The 24,255-nt window shown below is 41.9% G+C and overlaps 1 protein-coding gene and 1 pseudogene across 1 annotated transcript in view; one reads left to right on the top strand and one right to left on the bottom strand.

The window, feature by feature from the left end:
• Positions 1–4,899: 4,899 nt before the first annotated feature.
• Positions 4,900–5,689, bottom strand: LOC138427273 (cofilin-2 pseudogene; annotated as a pseudogene).
• Positions 5,690–7,354: 1,665 nt separating this feature from the next.
• The window catches only part of TMEM135 (transmembrane protein 135), a 268,804-nt gene continuing 251,903 nt past the window's right edge, over positions 7,355–24,255 (top strand). Inside the window, exon 1 of the mRNA XM_069564786.1 lies at positions 7,355–7,874. Coding sequence (XP_069420887.1) covers positions 7,734–7,874 — 141 coding nt within the window. The 5' untranslated portion in view covers positions 7,355–7,733. The remainder of the gene's footprint in view (positions 7,875–24,255) is intronic.

Genomic DNA, 24,255 nt, shown 5'->3' with positions numbered 1-24,255 from the left:
AGAGATACCAAGGGAACATTTCATGCAAAGATGGGCTCAATAAAGGACAGAAATGGTATGGACCTAACAGAAGCAGAAGTTATTAAGAAGAGGTGGCAAGAATACACAGAAGAACTGTACAAAAAAGATCTTAATGATCTGATAACCATGATGGTGTGATCAATCACCTAGAGCCAGGCATCCTGGAGTGTGAAGTCAAGTGGGCCTTAGGAAGCATCACTATGGACCAAGCTAGTGGAGGTAATGGAATTCCAGCTGAGTTGTTTAAAGATAGATGTTGAAATAGATGATGCTGTGAAAGTGCTGCATTCAATAGGCCAGCAAATTTGGAAAACTCAGCAGTGGCTACAGGACTGGAAAAGATCAGTTTTCATTCCAATCCCAAAGAAGAGCAATACCAAAGAATGTTCAAACTACGGCACAATTGCTCTCATTTCACATATTAGCAAAGTAATGCTCAAAATCCTACCAGCTAGGCTTCAACAGTACGTGAACTGTGAACTTCCAGATGTATAAGCTAGATTTAGAAAAGGCACAGGAACCAGAGATCAAATTGCCAACATCCGTTGGCTCATAGGAAAAGCAAGAGAATTAAAAAAAAAAAAAAACACTACTCTGCTTCATTGTTTACACTAAAGCCTTTGACTGAATGGATCATAACAAACTGTGGAAAATTCTGAAAGAGATGGGAATACCAGACCACCTGACCTGCCTTCTGAGAAACCTGTAAGCAGGTCAAGAAGCAACAGTTAGAACTGGACATGGAACAACTGACTGGTTCCAAATTATTGGAAAGGAGTACTTCAAGGATGTATCTTGTCACCCTGCTTATTTAACTTATATGCAGACATTATGCAAAATGCCAGGCAGAATGAAGCACAAGCTGGAATCAAGACTGCAGGGAGAAATATCAATAACCTCAGATATGCAGATGATACCACCCTTATGGCAGAAACCAAACAGGTACTAAACAGCCTCTTGATCAAAGTGAAAGAGGAGAGTGAAAAAGCTGGCTTAAAACTCAACATTCAAAAAACTAAGATCACAGCATCTGGTCCTATCACTTCATGGCAAATAGATGGGGAAACAAGGGAAACAATGACAGACTTTCTTTTCTTGGGCTCCAAAATGACTGCAGATGGTGACTGCAGTCAAGAAATTGAAAGACACTTGCTCCTTGGAAGAAAAGCTATGACAAACCCAGATAGCGTATGAAAAAGCAAAGACATTATTTTGCTTACAAAGGTCGGCATAGTCAAAGCTATGGTTTTTCCAGTAGTCATGTACTGTAATCCATACAAAGGATTACAAACGTAAACTACTCCTTTTTGTATTTTTTTCTGATCCTAAAGCAGAGATCATTCTCCCTTAGATTTATTAGAATACTCTTTGCATTCCTTTGGATCTGAGAGTTTGACTGAAATTTCCCATTGACCATCCAACTCACTGTGAAAGTATGAAAGTGTTAGCTGCGCAGTCGTGTCCAACTCTTTGTGACCCATGAACTGTGGCCCACAGGCCACAGGCTCCTCTGTTCATGGAGTTCTCCAGGCAAGAATACTGGAGTGGATTGCCATTCCCTCCTCCAGGAGATCTTCCCTACCCGGGGACTGAACCTGGGTCTCCTGCAATGCAGGCAGATTCTTTACTATCTGAGCCACCAGGGAAGCCCTCATTAGCACTGTCATTTTTGGCATCTATGCCAACAATAACTGTGTTCTTCTCTTTTCAAGTATCTTTTAAGTTTCAAGTCTCCATTTAACAATTCATTAAGAGAAATTGTATGCTTTTAATCGTATATTTAAAAAATTTCCCTATTTCTTGGTTGGTATTTGCTGTGCCACATTGTAAACATAATGCTTATCATTATGCATGCAAACTACAGGTGCTATTACATTCAGAAGCAACTGATAATTAGTGACTGTATTCCTTGTTTGGTGATTAAAATGCTATTCTTTAAGTATTCTACATCCTAACTCGACAGTTTGTTGCTCATAATTGCCATTTCACTTTATTTTAAATATGTGTTAGGAATTTTGGGGTTGAAGCATAACATATTTTATTTTTTCCCATTTGATAATAGGTTTCCCGTTCAGCCTTTGCTTGAGGACCATCAGATTTTCAGGGATGGATTATTGAAATTAAGTAGGATAAGTCTGTGTGATCAGTCCTTTAATTTCCGCGGACAAGTTTATGCTGTCTTTCTTATACTCTTAAATTTTTAGAAATTTATTTGTTTATTTTTGGTTGCACTGTGTCTTCATTATTTTGTGCAGCCTTTCTCTGGTGGCAGTGTGCAGAGGCTACTCTTGGTTGCTGAGCGCGGGCTTCTCATTGCAGGGGCTTCTCTTGCTGTGGAGCACGGGCTTTAGGGGTGTGGGCTTCAGCAGTGGCGACACACAGGCTCAGTAGTCGTGGTGCACAGGCTTAACTGTTCTGCAACATGTGGAATCTTCCTGAACCAGGGATCAAACACAGGGACCCTTGCATTGGCACGTGGATTCTTATCCACTGCACCACCAAGGAAATCCATAAGCTGCTCATATTTTGAACTAGAGATTTAAACAAAACAAGACAAAACTGTGATTATCCTGTTCCTATCCTATCATTGCGTACTGGCTATGTTAAAGAGGGAGATAACTTGAACGTGAGAGTGTATTTGTTCCTATAGAAGATCCTGGATGTTGAACAAGATGGGGTAAATGCATGGGAATTAGGTTGTACCCCTTGAGAAGGAGAGGTTATTGTTATCTGAGGAAAAGGATGTTCCCAGATATTTGGGCAGCCAGAGGCATAGAACTGCAGCAGACACTCCTGGTTGCCCCTGGCATCTGTGCTTTTCATTTTGCTCAGTAATGAAACCCCAAATGTTAGCTGGGCATTTGTCCAACCAATAAAAAATATTATATTTCCCAATCTCTCTTGCAACTAAGTGTGGCCATGAGACAAACTGCGCAATGTTTATAAGGAGAAGTGGTTTGCATAGATCTACTGTGAAGTTTACTTAAGAGGAAGTTATGTCCTCTGTTCCTCTTTGGCTGGTCTTCCTCTCTAGCATGAGAATGTCATGGCTCAAGGTGAAGTGGCCAACTTCCAAGTTAGGATGGAAATCATAGGTAACAGTTTGCAGAGCAATCTGTCAGAAGGAGTTTGGGATCCCTGATGGATATAGAGCCACCATATTAGACTAAGACTGTCTATATTGGTCTGAGAGAGAGGCCAACGTTTATCTTTTCTACCACTGTTACTCTGGACTTTCAATCTGAGTACTTCTAATATCTCAGTTTATACTGCTGCTGCTGCTGCTGCTGCTGCTGCTGCTGCTAAGTCGCTTCAGTTGTGTCCAACTCTGTGCGACCCCATAGACGGCCTCCTACCAGGCTCCTCTGTCCCTGGGATTCTCCAGGCAAGAACACCAGAGTGGGTTGCCATTTCCTTCTCCAGTGCATGAAAGTGAAAAGTGAAAGTGAAGTCACTCAGTCGTGTCTGACTCGTAGCGACCCCATGGACTGCAGCCTACCAGGCTCCTCCATCCACGGGATTTCCCAGGCAAGAGTACTAGAGTGGGGTGCCTTCTCCGCAGTTTATACTGTCAATATATTATTAGCATACCTATCTTATCTTGTTTGGCTTTCTTGTAACTTAGTTTTCAGGTAACTAGTTTTTTTTTTTAATATATGGGAATATATATTTCTTGAGTTGTGCATAAAAGTAATGGTATTAAACAGTTTAATGGCAACCTTTGATACGTCGCTTCAGTCAGTCAGTCAGTTCAGTCGCTCAGTCGTGTCCGACTCTTTGCGACCCCATGGATCACAGCGCGCCAGGCCTCCCTGTCCATCACCAACTCCCAGAGTTCACTCCGACTCATGTCCATCGAGTCCGTGATGCCATCCAGCCATCTCATCCTCTGTCGTCCCCTTCTCCTCCTGCCCCCAATCCCTCTCAGCATCAAAGTTTTTTCCAATAAGTCAACTCTTCGCATCAGGTGGCCAAAGTACTGGAGCTTCAGCTTTAGCATCATTCCTCCCAAAGAAATCCCAGGGTTTATCTCCTTCAGAATGGACTGGTTGGATCTCCTTGCAGTCCGAGGGACTCTCAAGAGTCTTCTCCAACACCACACTTCAAAAGCATCAATTCTTTGGCTCTCAGCCTTCTTCACAGTCCAATTCTCACATCCATACATGACTACTGGAAAAACTATAGCCTTGACTAGATGGACCTTAGTCGGCAAAGTAATGTCTCTGCTTTTGAATATACTATCTAGGTTGGTCATATATTTTCTTCCAAGGAGTAAGCGTCTTTTAATTTCCTGGCTGCAGTCACCATCTGCAGTGATTTTGGAGCCCCCCAAAATAAAGTCTGACACTGTTTCCACTGTTTCCCCATCTATTTCCTATGAAGCGATGGGACCAGATGCCATGATCTTCGTTTTCTGAATGTTGAGCTTTAAGCCAACTTTTTCACTCTCCTGTTTTACTTTCATCAAGAGGCTTTTTAGTTCCTCTTCACTTTCTGCCATAAGGGTGGTGTCATCTGCATATCTGAGGTTATTGATATTTCTCCTGGCAATCTTGATTCCAGCTTGCGTTTCTTCCAGTCCAGCGTTTCTCATGATGTACTGTGCATAGAAGTTAAATAAGCAAATGAATGATATTTCCTTCGTTTATTGTTTTGAAAGGGCCCATTGGGGAAGTTCAGTTCAGTTCAGTTGTTCAGTTGTGTCTGACTCTTTGTGACCCCATGGACTGCACCACGCCAGGCTTCCCTGTCCATCACCACACCAACTCCAATTTCTCCACTGGGAAACAGGAAAAAGAAAAACAAAATCTAATACTCTTCCAACTGACTGAGTTGTAGAAGTGGAAGCTGCTTAACACTCAAGACGGTATTCAACTGTCATTTTATGAGTTTTCCTTCAAGTGAGACAACTACAATGTTTCCCAATTTCTCTCCAAGTGACAAATGCTCCTTAATTTCATCCCTTCCATTTACATGTCACTCATATTTAATATGGGCTTCCCTGGTGGCTCAGAGGTTAAAGTATCTGCTTGCAATGTAGGAGACCTGGGTTCGATCCCTGGGTCAGGAAGATCCCCTGAAGAAGGAAATGGCAACCCACTCCAGTGTTCTTGCCTGGAAAATCCCATGGATGGAGGAGCCTGGTGGGCTACAGTCCATGGGGTCGCAAAGAGTTGGACATAACTGAGCGACTTCACTTTACGTCACTTCACATTTAATGTATGTAGATTTCTTTTTAATGGCGTCTTTAGAGCTAGTATAAATCATCTTGTTTTTAAAAGGTGCCCTCTTAGAAGCCCAGACTATCAATACTGGGTATTCTTAGTCTTTTTTGTTGTGTATATGGCATCAATAGATCAGTATTAGGTATTCTTAGACTATAGATCAATACTAGGTATTCTTAGACTTTTTTGTTGTTTATATGGCATCATACAGAGCAAACTGGTAATCATTCAGAGGTAGCAACTTCACAACAAAATGTATAGGGGTCCTCCGTGGTATCACTAGTGTCATTTGTTAAGATCAGTTTTGCTTCCTCTATTATAATTATTTGTCTTTCCTCATCATTTAAACAGAACTTTCTTCCATCTTCTTTTGTGTAGAATATTTTTATTTTCTTATCATTAAAACCTTTGACTTCATCATTCACTGTAACTCCAGAAGTCATAGTGCCTGGGGCTGCAATGCCAGCTCTGGCCCAGCTCTACAGCACTGGGAGGAGATGGAGAAGTAGGTGGAAACCCTTCTTGTTCACAGCCGAATCTACAGAGCTTAGAATAGTGTCTGAAAATAATGTGTGTGTGTGTGTGTGCGCACGCGCGCTCAGCCATGTCTCACTCTTTGTGACCCTATGGAGTGCAGCTTGCTAGCTTGTCTATGGAATTTTCTAGACAAGTATACTGGAGCAGGTTACCATTTCCTACTTCAGGGGATCTTCTTGACCCAAGGATCAAACCCGCATTTCCTGCAGGCAGATTCTCTGCCACGGAGCCATCTGGGAAGCCTGCCTGAAAATAGTATGTGCTCGGTAAATATTACAGAATGAATAAATGAAGACTAGATTAGAATGGGATTCGTCTAAGGGCTGTATATAAAAATAACAGTATTGAACAGTCTAATGACAAGCTCCTGCTTTAAGACACTTTAGAATTTGAAATTCCAGGGAACCTGGAAAGTTATATGTGAGGAAACTGACTCTTACAGAGTTTATAAGTCTCATGGGCCACACAGATTCCTTGTCAAGCCAACTGTTGCCCTCTAGCCAGGCACCAGTTCTAAGACCACGGCTGCCTCTACTAGGTGTATGATTTGAAGTACAGTCTCCCTAAAATCGAGTTCCCTTCCCCAGTTTATGATTAATCTCGCTATCTAAAACTTAATTTCCTTTCTCACCCTCCCACGACCTCAATCCCGTGCTAAGTGAACACGAATCAACAAGTCAGATGACTAAAACTGCTGTTGCTGATGCCATTGCTAATATACTAAAATAGCTATTATAGATAACATCATTAATGTACAAACTCAGCCTGTTTCTCCACAACAAGATGAGCTCACAGGTGGCCCCAAGTCATGGGCCACCTGACTTGAGAATCCAAGATATCCTGATTTCCAAAACTACGATGAAAAAAAAAAACCTCACAAGAGGATTCATCCTAGTCTCTGTTTTCCCTTTTTAAGAACCCCTAACTCATAGACCAAGTGGGAGCGGATCTGAGGCTTGTCAAGAAGTCAGTCTCTCTCACCCCCTTGCTTGGTGGTGGTGGCTGTCCAGTCGTGTCTGACTCTTTGTGACCCCAAGGACTAGAGCACGCTAGGCTTCTGTACCCTGCAATAAACCCTTCCTTTGCTGCAAACACCTGCTGTCAGAGCCTGGCTTTCTGCGCCTGGGGCAAGTGAGTCCTTGCTGGGTTACATACTTGGCGGATGCTTGCCTGTGGCGGTGCTGTAGATAGGCAGGATGGCTCAGTGGCCCAGGGTTTGGAGACAAAGACCAACTAGCGTCCTTCCCTTTACAAGAAGGGAAAGTGCCCAACTAGCAAATTTGTGGAGCCTACTCAGGCACCGCAGAGCTCAGAAAGCCGAGGCGCTGCTGGGTCCCAACCAGCAGATAGCCTCAGCTATTTATTAGCTGGCGCTCCAGGGCAGGGCAGCTGGCCCTTCTGAGGAGGATGTTTGTCTGGGCTCGCCTCTGACAACCGTCTTCCTCCACCAGCTCCCAACAAAGACATTTCATCCATTTCTTCCACTGCCCTCAATTCTACTTGGCTGGGCTTTGAGAGGACCGAGGCTGGAGTACACGGTGACCCCGCGCGCCCACTGGGGCGCATCTGTCAGGGCGCGCGCGGCGCGAGCCATGAAGAGGCGGGCGGCCGGCGCGTCGCCGAGCGGCGCTCTCTCTTTCCCCGTCGGCGGCGCGCGCCGCTCGGGGACGCGCTTGCCCGGGGGGCGCCGGCGGGGGCGCGCACGCTCCGCCTCTCCCCGCCTCCCCGGCTGCGCGCCCCGCCCCCTCGAGCTGCCATACGCCGAGCGCCCAACATCCGAGGACTTTGGCCCGGAGTAACCCCGCTCTCGTTACCTTTCCCCTCTTTTCCGCGCCTCCCCCCGGGCCGGCCCCGCTGCTCCGCCGCGGCTGGGCGCGCGCCGCCCTCCCCGCTTCCTCCCTTGCGAGCGCCGGCTCAGCCCCTCCCGGTCCCCGCGCGCGGCTCCTCGTCATGGCGGCGCTCAGCAAGTCCATCCCTCACAACTGCTACGAGATCGGCCACACTTGGCAGCCGTCCTGCTGGCTCTCCTTCCTGCACATCACCAGGGGCGCCCTGGAGGAGTCCCTGAGGATCTATGCCCCCCTGTACTTGGTGAGCCCCGTCAGCCCTCCCCCAGGCCGAGGGCGACGTGCGCGGTGGGCTCCTGGGAGGCGGGCTCGGGCACTCGCTGTCTTGTCAGCCTCTCCTTGGGAGCGATGAGGGGTGTTTTTTGGGGGGCAGGAATGGGTGGGCTTGGGGAGGGGATAGATCGCGAGGGGCTGATACACTAAATCCGGCTGGGACGGAAGAAGGGGGAAGGGAGTAGAGGTTGAGCTGTCATCTGAACGTCTGCTGTTGGGGGAGAGGATGTCTTCTCAACTTCAGGATTAAGTTTGGGGGCCACTTCAGACTGAATGCACACACCTGCGTTGCTTTTCCTCTCTCCTGCCTTGTGATGGAGAGGTCTTCGTAGGTCAGCTAGGGGATGAGAAATGGCCTGCAATCATTCCTCACCTTATTCCCTCTGTTTTGGCGTTCCCCTCCCCCCACCCCCCAGGGTTTTTTTTTTTTTTTTTTTTAGGGCATATTTGACCTCAGATCTTGTGTCAATTTGGGAATGACAGGATTGTGGCTTGAAGGTTTTGCAGAGTGTTTTTGCAAGTTCACAAAGTGGTCTCCAGGTTGAGAATTTGCTTGGTGTTATAAAGGGTGGTTCCAGTCTATGAGTCAGTGAAAGTGTCTAGGAGATCTGACTGTATGTCACTTGTAGGTCCTTTATTCCACAGCTTTACAGGTAGGGCAATCTAAATTTGGAGCTTTAGAGACTATTTGAAAATATGTGTATGTATCACTGAGAGTTGTTAGTTTGTTCTTGAATGTTCTAACCAGCATCTCTCTCTCTCATCCTTTGTATTAAAGATTTCTTTAATCTTTAATTAACCAAGGTCATTTTGGTTATTTAAGTTTATTGTCTTATTTTCTTGCTCAATAGAGTCTATGTCCTAAGAAGGCAGAGGTATATTTTTTGTATGTTTCCTAAAAGTTCTAGTCAGTATTCAGTGGATGGTCAGTTCTTCTCATTGAGTAATAATTTAGATTTATACCCTCATATTCCTGAAGGTGTGTCATGGCCATAGCTATGGAACGTCTTCAGAAGTCTGGTTATTTATTACAGAGATAACCCAGGAGAAGATGGTAACTTTCTCTGAGCTTGCAGAAGCCAGTTTCATTTGTATCATATTCGCTGGTGCTTTTAAAACTTAACGTGTGTTAGGAGTCTGCTGGGGGAACATGTTAAAATGGGGGTTCTGATTCAGTAGATCTTGGTGGGGCCTGAAATTCTACATTTCTGCAAACTTGCAGGTGATTTTAATGCTTGTGGACCAAGAGTCAACCTTTAAACAGTAAGGATCTGGAGCAGAGGCTGATAATAAAATTATCATTAGAGGGATACATGTCTTCCTTGATTTTCTTTGGCAAAGATCCATGTTTATCTGCTTTTCCACTTGAATGGTTGCTAGTCTATAGCTCATTTATTGAAGAAAAAAAAAAAAGGATATCTACAAACATGATTGAGCTTTTGTTATAGTCAGAGATTTTTCATTCCCTTATAGGATTATGAAGTTATATGGGGAGAGAGTCTATGGTATGTACTTTCTCTCTCTGAAAATCCATAGCATTTTATTGTGCCTCACTCATTCATTCATTCATTCAACAATGATTTGTTGAATGCCTGATATTTTTCATATTTACAGCCTAGATAATTTATTGGTTATGTTCCATGATGAGTAGTTCAGGGGAGCAACAGAAACATAGGTTCTTCTATGCCAGGAGGTGGGGTAAGGGCAAAAGGGTCAAGAGAAGTTTGTGTTTTACTATTCTCTCTCCAGCTGGGTTAAATACTTCTTGAAAACAAATTCTTGATCTTATTTGATCTTGGATCTGTGTTTGGAATATAGCTGGGTAACTCAAAGTTTGGGTCGCTATTCATGAGTGGTTGTGAAGTAAAATTAGTGGGAACTGACCAGTAGTTTAAGTGAAATAGAAAAGAATAGAAAAAAAAAAAAATGAGAGGGCACCACAGGTGGTGTGGATAAGTGTTATTTCATTACAGTTTTGTTTGTTGTATTTGTATGGGTAGCTGGGGCTCTTAGAATATATAGCAGCATTTTGTTCTTTGTCCGTGTTGGGCAGTTGTTTAAATGTGTAATCCAGGTGCCACAAGGTGGTGGGGGCGGGGGGGAAGAAATGGGCTTTTAAAGGCTATCAGCCACTTCTGATTTTGAATCTCATCTCACTCACTCACTGTTTGACTTTGTGCAAGTTACTTTGACTCCCTCTGTGAGAACTGAGTGAAGTAATACACTGAAGACTATCACATTTTCTAGTTCATAATAGGTCTTGAATAATTAGGCATTTTTTTGTTCCCCATTCCCTTGGTGGCACTTAAGTTAGATGCAGGTAGCGAGGGCTCCGTGGAAGAAGTAACATTTGACTTGGGCCTTGAAGAGAAGGATCACAGTACATTGATTCATGTAGTAGATATTTATAGAATACTTAATGGAGCAGAGGGAGAAAAGTGTGAATTGAGGCAGAAATCCAAATGGTTTTGTAAAAGAAGTAGTTAGGTGTATTGATTGAGTGAAGCAGAAATTCTGCATATAGGCTGTATGAGTAATGACAACTCTTATTTACTGAACACTCATGTAGCTAGCTTCCCTGATATCTCATTTGGTAAAGAATCTGCCTGCAATGCAGGAGACCCTGGTTCGATTGCTGGGTCAGGAAGATCCGCAGGAGAAGGGATCAGCTACCCACTCTAGTCAGTATTCTTGGGTTTCCCTTGTGGCTCAGCTGGTAAAGAATCCACCTGCAATGTGGGAGACCTGGGTTCTATCCCTGGGTTGGGAAGATCCCCTGGAGAAGGGAAAGGCTACCCAGTCCAGTATTCTGGCCTGGACAATTCCATGGACTGTACAGTCCTTGGGGTCGCAAAGAGTTGGACATGACTGAGCAACTTTCACTTTCACTTTCATGTGCTTAGACCTTTACGTATCTTGTTTAATGCTTACACAACTCTGTCTTATCCCTGTTTCATAGGTAGGAAAACTGAAAGTTAGAGATTTTAAGCAGTTTCCAAGATGAAGAGTTAGTAAGGGGAAGAGACAGACTTGTTTTTAGTTTTTTGAAGGTCAGGCTGAGGATGTCATAAGGTTTTTTTTTTTTTTTTTTTAACAAAGGTTACAAGTACAGAATGCTGTCTTCAGATGAATCTGGTTGAAATGGGTAGACTGGATTGGAAAGACTGTTCGGGAGTTGATGCAGTGGATTCATTTAAGTGATAGAAAATCCGTTCTCAGGGAATCCCACTTTGTAACTTGTTAGCAGTGTGACCTCAGGAAAATTATCTCACCTCTTTGAGCCTTAGTCTCTTTCTTTTTTGGGGCTGTTGTAAAGATTTAAATGGGATAATAGTATGTAGGAATAGCAGCCATCACATAGGAGGGCCCTAATCAAGGGTTGGTGTTATTAAAATAGTGCATTTGTTATGATCTTTGTCTCCACCTCTGATTAGAATGGTGGTTTATATTCAGAACTAGCATGGTACTTCAGTAGGTGCTTCAGTAAGTGTCTGAATGAGTGCAAGTATGAATGAATGAACTCATGAATAATTCAGGAGTGAAGAAATAGTATTTGGCAGGCTTAAGGTAGTGGCAGAGAGAATGGAAGGGCAGTTTCAGAGGCGTTTCACAGGAGAGGCATTTCATAGGAAGAATGAACAGGACTAAGAGATTGAGACGGTTGGGGCAGTGTGAAGGCTTGTTTATGCTTCCAGGATTTCAAGTCTGACTGATGCTGTCGCCATCATCACTGATAGAAGAGAAGTTTAGGGGAAGCTGGGTTGGGGGACAACTTTAATCAGAAGCGTTTTTTTAGAGCTTTTAGAAATCTGCTTTTCATTTGAAATATTGCCTTGGGTGTTGTACTAAGCCAGTCCCTTTTGCTCCTTCCGGGTTTCCTCGCAGTCTGTGTACATCTGCTCTCCTGTTCCTTTCTCATCATGGCATCAGGCATCATGTCTTAGTATCACCTTCACTTTCTAATGCTTAAGCCATTAGAAATGTAGTGATCTGTGCCTTTTCACATTGAATCTTCATATTTTCATGATTTGTAAAAAAACATCAATCCTCATTATCAATCCACTTCATAGAATTTTTTTTTTTTCTTTTTTTCAAGAACCTACAGCATGGCACCCCACTCCAGTGCTCTTGCCTGGAAAATCCCATGGACGGAGCAGCCGGGTGGGCTGCAGTCCATGGGGTCGAGAAGAGTCGGACACGACTGGGCAACTTCACTTTCGCTTTTCACTTCTCCTTCTCCAGTGTTCTTGCCTGGGGAATCCCGAGGACGGGGGAGCCTGGTGGGCTGCCGCTTATGGGGTCGCACAGAGTCGGACACGACTGAAGCAACTTAGCACCATCAGCAGCACAAATGTTAAAATATATGCTAACAATTTATGTATATACCAAAAATATACTTCAGAAAGCTTTATTTCTTGAATCTTAGTTATTGTCACACATTCACAATAAGTGGTAGCCATTGCTACACACATGAAACAGTTGTTAAACCACTAAAATTAATGAAAGCATAGTGTCCTTGGTACTTTGTGGCAAAGTTAGAATACACAGTTACTCATGTAGGAGGATGGACTCTGCTGTTCCAATTCTTAGGTGCCTTTTCTAAAAGGAAAACTTGTTAATTTACCTCAGGTGGTTCTAAGAGCTTTCTTATGTTTTTCCTGGTGTCTTTCCACAGGACTTCCAGATTAGGGTACTGGCATTTATCGTTAACTGACTTCAGAGAAGAACCTTTCTCAGTTTTGGGAAAGAGTGATTTAAAAATCTGCTTCTTTATTGACCTTCAGATGTTTATACCCTTCTTCAGAGTATGAAAATGGTTACTTAATATTTACTTCTGTTGAATCTTAACAGACTTGTTAGATTATAAAGGGTCAGTTCATTACCTTTAGACTGAATAAATACTTAAGCAAGAGTTGGACTTCTAGGAATAAAAAAAGAAAAAAAAACAACTTATGGACAGTTTTTAGTTAATTGTGGAAGACTTGAAAGGCAATGCCAAAGAATGCTCAAACTACCCCACAATTGCACTCATCTCACACGCTAGCAAAGTAATGCTCAAAATTCTCCAAGCCAGGCTTCAATAGTTCGTGAACCGTGAACTTCCAGATGTTCAAGATGGATTTAGAAGAGGCAGAGGAGCAAGAGATCAAATTGCCAACATCCATTGGATCATAGAAAAAGCAAGAGAATTCCAAAAAAACATCGATTTCTGCTTTATTGATTATGCCAAAGCCTTTGACTGTGTGGATCACAACAAACTGTGGAAAATTCTTCAAGATATGGGAACACCAGACCACCTGACCTGCTTCTCTAGAAATCTGTATGCAGGTCAGGAAGCAACAGTTAGAACTGGACATGGAACAGCAGACTGATTCCAAATTGGGAAAAGGAGTACATCAAGGCTGTATATTGTCACCCTGCTTATTTAACTTCTATGCAGAGTACATCATGAGAAATGCTTGACTGGATGTAGCACAAGCTGGAATCAAGATTGCTGGGAGAAATATCAATAACCTCAGATATGTAGATGACATCACCCCTTATGGCAGAAAGTGAAGAACTAAAGCACCTCTTGGTGAAAGTGAAAAAGGAGAGTGAAAAAGTTGGCTTAAAGCTCAACATTCAGAAAACTAAGATCATGGCATTGGTCCCGTCACTTCATGGCACAAAGATGGGGAAGCAGTAGAAACAATGGCTAACTTTATTTTTCGGGGCTCCAAAATCACTGCAGATGGTGACTGCAGCCATGAAATTAAAAGGCATTTGCTCCTTGGAAGAAAAGTTATGACCAACCTAGACAGCATATTAAATAGCAGAGACATTACTTTGCCAACAAAGGTCCATCTAGTCAAAGGTATGGTTTTTCCAATAGTCATGTATAGATGTGAGAGTTGGACTACAAAGAAAGCTGAGCGCCGAAGAATTGATGCATTTGAACTGTGGTGTTGGAGAAGACTCTTAAGAGTCCCTTGAACTGCAAGGAGATCCAACCAGTCCATCCTAAAAGAAATCAGTCCTGAATATTCATTGGAAGGACTGATGTTGAAGCTGAAACTCCACTATTTTGGCCACCTGATGTGAAGAACTGACTCATTTGAAAAGACCCTGATGCTGGGAAAGATTGAAGGCAGGAGGAGAAGGGGACGACAGTGGATGAGATAGTTGGATGGCATCACTGACTCAATGAACATGAGTTTGAGTAAACCCCAGGGAGTTGGTCATGGACAGGGAGGCCTGATGTGCTGCAGCCCATGGGGTCGCAAAGAGTTGCACATTCCTGAGTGACTGAACTGAACTGTAAAATTTAAGTGATATAGGCAGAGGTTTTTTTTTTTTTTTTTTAAATGTTCTCATGTAGTTTTATTTTACGGGAAAAAACCAGTAATTCTACAAAACTTCCCAAGCTTACCTCCGCTTACAAGATGCTGTTCAGATTTCTATATTTCAATATGGCTTAGGAGGGGGAATTCTGGATTCTGGGATCAAATTGCCTGTGTTAGAATTCTTGCTCACTTCTTACTAGCTGGGTAATCTCAGACAAATGACCTGACTACTCTAAGCATCAGTTTTTGTGTCTGTAGTGTGGGAGAAATGGTAAATTTTAACTCCAGAGGCCCTGGTGAGGATTAAATGAGGCATAATATGTAAAGTGTTTCTGGCATGTAGTATGCACTGAGTTTTTAAAGGCATTGTTTTAGCAGATTTTCTTGAGAAAATGAGACCAGAAATGAGACTTTTTGAAGCTTTTTTTTTTTTACTTAAAAAAGAACAGAATTTAAAGTCATTAAGCAATATAGACTGCTGGGAATATTTGCATTATTTGACATTTGGAGACCAGGGAATTTGTAAATATGTTGGATGAATCCCCCTTTGATTTTTTGCCTGAGACCTACTTTAGAGGTGAAGGTGAAGGGCTCATTGTATACTTCTAATCCATAAGTAAATAATGATTTTTTTTTTAAAGCAAAATTTGTTATTGTCCCTTTTGAGGTGTAACAGTCATTTGGTCTTTCTCTTTCCAATGAGCAATTAGATGATGAGTTTTCTTATTCATTAATAAGAGATTGTGAGTATGTTGAGCTTGGTTTTCTGTGTGACATTTTGTTATTCTTTGCTGATCTCTGTTAAGTTCAAAATACACTTCCAGCATATTACTTCTAGTTGAAAGTTGAAGACTGTGGTACTGAACACTTTTGTAACTCACCGTTTTCTGTAGCAATCTGAGTGTATAGCTGGCCAAATGTGCTTTACTGTTGCTTGTCTCTTTAGTTATCATAGATCAGGGATAAAAATTAAGATAATATAAACATTGGAATATAGGCTCTAAATGATTATGATCCATTCCTGTTCCTGTTTCTGAGTCAGTAGATTCTTATTAAAATGGATATTTGTTTGATTAAAAATTTTTTTAAAAGCCTTTAAATCCTTAGTAAGTATTTTTCAGTGTCAGCATTATTTCCACTTGCCTTGTCACTAGAGAATTGTCTTCAAATCAGGAGTGGGAATTTCCTTGGTGGTCCATTGGTTACATCTTGGAGCTTCCGCCTCAAGGGGCCTGGGTTCAATCCCTGGTCTGGGAACTGAGATCCCACAGGCTGCACGGTGTGGCCAAAAAAAAAAAGATGTTGTTGTCATCTAAGATTTTTTTGGGTGCATGGATTTGTTATGGGAAGGGGGACCTCTTCCAGGGCCTGAGAGTGGGCTCTTGTCCAACACTTGGAAATGAATTGTCTGAGGAGTCACACATGCTGAGAAAGCAAGAGAGTTTATTGGGAAGGGACGCCTGGGAGGAGAGCAGGAGGGTGAGGGAACCCAGGAGGACTGCCGCGCCATGTGGCTCGCAGTCTTGGGTTTTATGGTGATGGGGTTCGTTTCTGGGATTTCTTTGGCCAAACGTTTTGACTCGGTTCTGACTTGAGTTCCGTCGGTGTGTTTCTCCTAACAAATCTGTTTCATCTTGGGAAAATAAAAGTGTACTTAATAAGTATTTGTTAATGAGCCTGATTTATTAGTGAATCAAATTGAAATTGTAAATTGATATTATAAATTGTATATGAAGCTCTCTCGTCATAATTATACTTGCAGGGAATCAATGTCTGTGAATGGATGAGGATTTTAAGTAATTTTGCTTTCAGCTGCATTGAAAAATATTCAATGAAATGGATTTATGTGTGGAAGAAAGTGTGAAAAGAGGGAAGAATGCTGGATCAGGTGTCATCAGGTTTGAGCAGGTTGCTTTTATATGAATGCTGAATTTACCGTGTTTTTAACTTATCATCATGTGTTTTGTCTAGTCTTTGGACTGATTACATGTGTTAACTTGCTTTGGCTTCTTGCATCTAGATCTTTGGAGTTTGCTTTGTGCTTTGTCCAGTTTGGGAGTTGCCTTGAAGGATTCCGTATCTATTGGCAATGACAGAAGAAAGCCTGTTATTCTGATCATTTTTGATTTCTAAACCTTGGAAAAAGTAGACATGGTCCCATCTTTGTCAGATCTGTATCTCAGAAATCCTCTAGCCCAGGAGACAGGGATTTAATCAGAATTCAGATTGAATTTCAGAGTGCGTGCGTTCATACCTCCATTTGGAGCTCTCGGAGTGTAACTGCATTTACCTGACTCTGTTTTCTCTCTCTTTCCTATCTTTATTTTATTCTTCAACTATTACAGATTGCCTACAATGTATCAGAAATACAGGGGTGGGGTGACAAGATGTATGTGGACATTTAGATTAAGGGGGAAGATAAACTTGAAAGAAGCATGCAAAAATTGATTTCAGCTGTATTAAGTGCTATTGAGAAGTACAGGATGTTACTGGAGAGTGTTACATGAGACCCTATCCTGGTGGTGTGGGTTTGGGAAGGCTTTCCCAATGAAGTAACAAAGTGAATATATGAATATCTGTTAAGTGAATATGTATCAGGCTTAACATTTATGGCACATAACCCAAATTTTAGCATGTGGAAATTCAGAGAAATAAGAAGTAGTTACTTTACAGAAAGAGAGATTATTTAATGATTTCTTAAATCCGATACCCTGGGCAAGAATTTGATTTCTTTCCTTTTGACTTTAAGTCAAAGGCAATAATAAAGCAACTCAGACGATACAAATACCTGGGTTAACATTCTCTGGGGTTGGATCCCTTTCTAATAAAACTTACATTTTAAAGTAGTCAGAAATTTTCAGTTACAAATGTTAGAAAAACTGTTTTAACCTCTATTTTCCTTCACTGATTTAAAGGTAAATCAAGTTTGTTTTGGGCTTCCCTTGTAGCTCAGTTGGTAAAGAATCTGCCTGCACTGCAGGAGATTCAGGTTTGATCCCTGCGTCGGGAAGATCCCCTGGAGAAGGGAATGGCTACACACTCCAGGATTCTTGCTGGGAAATCCCATGGACAGAGGAGCCTGGTGGGCTATAGTCCATGGGGTCACAAAGAGTTGGACATGACTGAATGACGAACACTTACACTTTCAAGGTTGTTTTAGGCAAAATTGTCTATAAAGATCTGGGAAGATCTTTTTAAAGCTTTCTTTTTTCTGTGCTCTCTCTTTCTTTCTCTCTTTTCTCCCCCTGTGGTTAAATTTCTTTCCTGGTTTAGATTGATGGTCAGGGTCCTCCCCATCAAAAAATAGTCAGGGATTCTGTATTTGTTAATTATCAGACTTCAGTGTGGGTGAGTTTTAGCAAATGTGTGACTACAAGTACAGTTTAACCCTTTTGAGACTAGCTTTATTTTCTGTTAAAGGAAATTCGTGTAACAACAAATGATGAGGCAGTTTGATATTTTTTAGCCACATGGGCTTCTGATGTCTGTGATTTCTTCTCTTGCTCAAATTCTCCCTACTTCTTTGGCTTAAACTCTTAGTTTACTGTGGTTCTAAGGATTCAATTCAGTGTATCCACTATTCTTATTGGAGAGATTGGAATATATGTACATACCTTCTGTTTTTCATCTGAACTTAGTTCTTCAATAAGAAGTGTATTATTTGAATTTTTCTTCATTAAGGTATTTTCATATTAGAGCCCATGATATTTGTATTTAAGTATGCAGAAGATGGCAGGTTATAAAAATTGTTTTGGTTTAAGATTATAGTATTCCTTGGAGAATTATAGCAATAAATTGAAGTAACAGGTGTGTGTTTTCAAGACTATCTTTATATTACCAAAAATATTAATATTACTTACTCAGTTTGGAACATGGTTATAATATACATAGGGCTCAATCTGAGTTTAGTTTTTGATCGTATTTTGTCTCAATGTTATATGTGAAATATATTTTCAGATTTATCTTTAAAGCCTGTGTCAACTTCCTTATAAATGTGAAAGTGGCCCTTTTATTGAGAGTAGACGATTATAAGCTTAATGGTTGTCACTGAAGCCTAATAGCATGGTTTTCATTACAGGGAGGTTTAATAGTAAGTAGCTAAGGAAACTTTTGAAGATGCACTTGTATTCTCTGGCATATATTAGTAAAGTTTTGTTGTTTTTATTTTATTATTATTTAAAAATTTTATATTTAATAAAGTATAGTTGATTTATAATATATTTATTTCAGGTATACAACATAGTGATTCAAACTTTTTATAGATTATGCTCCATTTAAAGTTATTCTAAAATATTGGTTGTATTCCCTGTGCTATATAATATATTTTATGTGTAGTAATCTCCTGCCCGCTTTCTTCTTGCCCCTACCCCCTTCCTTTGCCTCAGCGGTAATCACTATTTGGTTCTCTGCATCTGTGAGTCTGTTTCTGTTATACTCATACTTTTGGTTTTTAGATTCCACGTAAGTGGTTTGTCTTTCTTTTTGTGACTTATTTCACAAATCTCAATACCTTCCAGACTATCCATGTTGTTGCAAATGGCATACTTTCATTTTTTTTTTATCACTGTGTTCTTTATCCATTCATCTTCTTTATCTGTTCATGTGTTGATGGACACTTAGGTGGCTTCCGTATCTTGGCTATTGTAAATAGTGTTGCTGTGGACATTGTGGTGCCTGTCTCTTTTTGAATTAGTGTTTTTGTTTTCTTCAGGTGTATACTTAGGAGTGAAATTGCTGGGTCGTATGGTAGTTCCATTTTTAGTTTTCTGTCTTCCGCAGTGGCTGTACCGATTTACATGCCCATCAACAGTATATGAGGGTTTCCTTTTCATATACATCCTCGCCACCGTTTGTTGTTTTTGTCTTTTTGATGATAAGCCATTCTGACAGGTGTGAGGTGATATGCTCATGGTTTTGATTTGCATTTCTTCAGTGGATTAGCAGTGTTAAGCATGTTTTCATGTGCCTGTTGGCCATCTGTATATCTTCTTCAGAAAAATGTCTGTGTAAATCTTCGGCCCACTTTTTTTTTTGATATTTAAAACAATTTTTATTTTTTGGTTGCGCTGCACAGCTTGCAGGATCTTAGTTCCCCGGTCAGGGGTCAAACCCATGCTCCCTACAGTGCAGGCACAGAGTCTCAACCCCTGCACTGCCAGGGAAGTCCCTTCTGTCCGTTGTTTGATTGGAATTTTTGTCTTTTTGATATTGAGTTGTATGAGCTGTTTGTGTATTTTGGGTATTAACCTCTTACTGGTCATATTATTTGCAGCTATTTTCTCCCATACAATGGATTGTCTTTTTGTTTTGTCAGTGGCTTCCTTTCCTGTGCAAATGCTTTTAAATTTAATTATGTCCTATTTTATATTTGCCTTTGTTTCTTTTGCCATTGTAGACATATACCAAAAGAAAAAAAAAAAAAGCTACAGTTTGTGTCAGAATGTTCTGCCTATGTTTTCTCCTAAGAGTTTCAAGGTTTCTGGTCTTACATGTAGGTCTTTAATCCACTTTGAGTTTACTTTTGTGTGTGATGTGAGAAAAGATCCTAATTTCATTTGTTTATCTGCAACTGTCCAGTTTTCCCAGAACTGCTTATTGAAGAGACTGTCCTTTCCCCATTGTGTATTCTTGCTTCTTTTGTCGTAGATGAATTGTCCTTAGAAGTGTGGTTTACTTTTGGGCTCTCTGTTGTGCTCCATTGAGCTATGTGTCTGTTTTGTGCCAGGACCATACTGTTTTGATTATTGTAGCTTTGTAGTGTACCGTTTGAAGTTAGGGAGATGATTCCCTCCAGCTTTGTTCTTTCTCAGAAATGCTTTGGCTATTCAGAGACTTTGTGGTTCTGTATATTTTGGGATTATTGTAGTTTTGTGGAAAATGTTATGGATATTGTGATAGGGATTACATTAAATCTGTAGATTGCTTTGAGTAGTGTGGTCATTTTAACAATATTAATTCTTCCAATTCTTGACCATGGGATTGCTTTCCAATTCTGTATCATTCCTTTGTCAGTGTTTTATAGTTTAGAGTATAGGTCTTTCACCTTCATGGTTAAGTTTATTCCTAGATATTTTGTTTTTTTCAATGCAATTTTTAAAAAAATTAAACAAATTTTTAACTTTTATCTTATATTGGAGTATAGTTAACTTATAGTACTGCTTCAGTTTCAGGTGTATAGTAAAGTACTTCAGTTATACATATACTTGTGTCTGTTCTTTTTCAGATTCTTTTCCTATATAGGTTATTATGGAATATTGAGTTCTCTGTCCTATACAGTATGTCCTTGTTGATTATCTATTTTATATATAGTAGTGTATATATTGGAGAAGGCAATGGCACCCCATTCCAGTACTCTTGCCTGGAAAATCCCCTGGACAGAGGAGCCTAGTAGGCTGCAGTCCATGGGGTCACTAGGAGTCGGACACGACTGAGTGACTTCACTTTCACTTTTCACTCTCATGCACTGGAGAAGGAAATGGCAACCCACTCCAGTGTTCTTGCCTGGAGAATCCCAGGGACAGGGGAGCCTGGTGGGCTGCCGTCTATGGGGTTGCACAGAGTCGGACACAACTGAGGTGACTAAACAGCAGCAGCAGCAGCAGCAGCAGCAGCATATATATGTTAACCTGAAACTCCTGATTTATCTCTCCCCCCAGTTTTTCACCTTTGGTAACCATTAGTTTCTTGTCAAAGTCTGTGGGTCTGTTTCTGTTTTGTAAATAAGTTTATTTGTATCTCTTTTTTTTTTAGATTCAACATAGAAATGATATCATATATGTCTTTGTCTGACTTTCTTCACTTAATGTGATAATCTCTAGGTGCATCCGTGTTGCTGCAGATGGCATTATTGCATGTCCTTGTGTGGGAGCACCCGTATGAAGTCTGCATGTGCCAGGCTTTGGTGGGAGCGCTTGATCTGCAGTGAGCGCAGGTCATGTCTTCACCCTGGGCGTGCTGGCAGCTGTTGCCTTGGTGGGAGGTGGGGCTGGAGATTGATGGGCCAGGTCCAGGGCCAAATGTGACCCAGACCTTTTCCTCTACTCAGTGGTCATTATTGCCCTATTTGGGATGTGATTGGGTCCTAAGGTGCTGGAGCAGAAACCCTGGTGGTTGGGTCCAAGCTGGGTTCCATTCCCTCTCAGTGTGCATTCTCCCCGCTCCTGGAAGGGACAGCTTCATCCCAGAGGAGAAGCAGCACTGGAGCAAGAGATGTTGGAGCAGGCCATGGGTGTGGCCCGAGAACATGGGGCCCTCTTGAGAAACTGTCCAGAGCCCTGGGAATCTCCGTTTGTTTCACCTACCTTGTTCCCAGGTGTAGGCATGGATGTGCGCGTGTTCTTCGTGAGTGGAGTCTCAATTTTTTTGAGGTGTCTTGTAAATAATACTGGTTTTCAAACCACATAAGGGGACTTATCTTCCTGGTGTTGGACCCCAGGGCCAGGGTATCAAATATGTGGTTTGAATCCTTCATGCCTCAGGGAGGGTCTCCCAGTTCAGGATATCTCTCTCATCTTCTGTGTCCCATCCTCGGACTACAGGTACTGACCTGATTACTTCTCCTCCCTTCTTTGCTGACTCTGTGTGGATTTTTATACTCTTTGTGTAGGAGAGTCTTTCTGCCAGTCTTGTTTGTTTTCAGTGAGAGTTCTACATGTAGCTGTATTTTTGATGTGTTCATGGGGGAGAGTGAGCTCAAGTGTCCTTCTTTGCCGTCTTGATCTCTTCCTCTTTTGGGGGGATGGTCACTGGAGGAGACAGTGCTGCTTGGGTGCTAGTGATATTGTGGGTTTTCATAAGCATCCTTGTTGACTGTTGGGCTGCACCCTGCAGGCAGGCAGTCCCTGTAGCTGCCCAGCTTCAGGACCAAGGGGAGAGCCCAGAGTCAGCAACGGAGACATCAGTGATTTAATGGATGGGGGATATCTTATATGTCTGAAGCAAGGTCCTGGAGCTACAGCCCACCACATGCTATGGATGGGGGGCAGGGCATGCCAGCAGCCCCCACTCCCAGGGGAGGGGACGTTACCAGTTATAGGGGAGAGTGGCATCTGTTTGGCACATAGGTTACCAGTGAAGTAGCAGGGGGCATCCTGCTCACTGTCCCTTTGATAAGCTATCATTGTGGAGGCATTCTAGTTCTAATATTTAGACGCTGTATGACTAGTGGTACGAGTGTGTATACGTGTTAGTAAGAGGTAGGTGAAGTAGGCACTGGTCCATCAGGGGATATACCAAGAGCAAAAGAATGACCATCTTGGGTGGCCTGATCACACATTGGCTGACCGTGAGAGACGAACGGAAACTCCCAGTTTTTAATAAGCTGATTATCTGTATGTGATGAGGCAACATGGTGCAGTGCACTGGATCTGAGGTTTTGTTTTGCTCTGCAACTTATAGTTTGACTCCCAGTTTCCTTATATAAGTAGGTGATAACTCTGTCTTAAATACTCACGACATGCTTCGGTAATCATATGAGATAGTACATATGAGAAACCTTTGAAAACTGCAAAAAGACATGTAAATATTGGTTTGTGATTCTAGGTTCCTTGTCTTTTTGTTGTAGTATTTAAATTTGGCCTTTGTAGCTTAAGAATAGTTTTAACCTTAAAAATAAAAGTGTTGGAAGCAGTTTAAGTTCAGTGTATTTGTTAGAGTTCTCCAGAGACACAGAACGTGAAGGGGGTATGTGTGTGAGAATGTGAAAGTGTGTGTTATGTATGAGAGAGTGTGTGGTGTGCAGGTATACACACACAGTATATATATGTATAGAAAGACAGACAAACTGAGTAACTTCTTATAAGGCATTGGCCCAACCATTAGGGAGGCTGAGGAATTCCAAGAGCCACAGTTGGGAAGCTGTAGTTCCTTCTAGTCCCTATCCTAACGCCTGATAACAAGGAAAGCCAGTAATGTCAGCTCCAGTTTAAGGCTAATTCTGGGTGTGAGTTGGGAAAGATTGATGGCCCAGCCTGAGGGCATACACGCAAGAGGCGGCCCCTCTTACTCAGCTATTTTGTCCTGTTGAGATCTTCAGTTCATTAGATGAGGCGCACCCACGTTCAGTTCAGTTCAGTTCAGTTCAGTCCCTCAGTCGACTCTTTGTGACCCCATGAATCGCAGCACGGCAGGCCTCCCTGTTCATCACCAACTCCCAGAGTTCACTCAGACTAATGTCCATCGAATCAGCGATGCCATCCAGCCATCTCATCCTCTGTCGTCCCCTTCTCCTCCTGTCCCCAATCCCTCCCAGCATCAGAATCTTTTCTAATGAGTCGACTCTTATGCATGAAGTGGCCAAAGTGCTGGAATTTCAGCTTTAGCATCATTCCCTCCAAAGAAATCCCAGGGCTGATCTCCTTCAAATAGACTGGTCCGATCTCCTAGCAGTCCAAGGGACTCTCAAGAGTCTTCTCCAACACCACATTTCAAAAGCATCAATTCTTTGGCTCTCAGCCTTCTTCACAGTCCAACTCTCACATACATATGGAAAAACCGTAGCCTTGACTAGACGGACCTTAGTCGGCAAAGTAATGTCTCTGCTTTTGAATATACTATCTAAGTTGGTCATAAATTTTCTTCCAAGGAGTAAGCGTCTTTTAATTTCATGGCTGCAGTCACCATCTGCAGTGATTTTGGAGCCCAAAAAAATAGTCTGACACTGTTTCCACTGTTTCCTCATCTATTTCCCATGAAGTGATGGGACCAGATGTTATGATCTTCGTTTTCTGAATGTTGAGCTTTAAGCCAACTTTTTCACTCTCCTCTTTCACTTTCATCAAGAGGCTTTTTAGCTCCTCTTCACTTTGCCATAAGGGTGGTGTCATCTGCATATCTGAGGTTATTGATATTTCTCCTGGCAATCTTGATTCCAGCTTGTTTCTTCCAGCCCAGTGTTTCTCATGATGTACTCTGCATAGAAGTTAAATAAGCAGGGTGACAATATACAGCCTTGATGTACTCCTTTTCCTATTTGGAACCAGTCTGTTGTTCCATGTCCAGTTCTAACTGTTGCTTTCTGACCTGTATATA

Source organism: Ovis canadensis, chromosome 21 (genome assembly GCF_042477335.2).
Source record: "Ovis canadensis isolate MfBH-ARS-UI-01 breed Bighorn chromosome 21, ARS-UI_OviCan_v2, whole genome shotgun sequence".
Lineage (NCBI taxonomy): Eukaryota > Metazoa > Chordata > Mammalia > Artiodactyla > Bovidae > Ovis > Ovis canadensis.
Note: the sequence above shows the minus strand (reverse complement) of the source record. Positions and strands in the feature narration are given on the sequence as shown.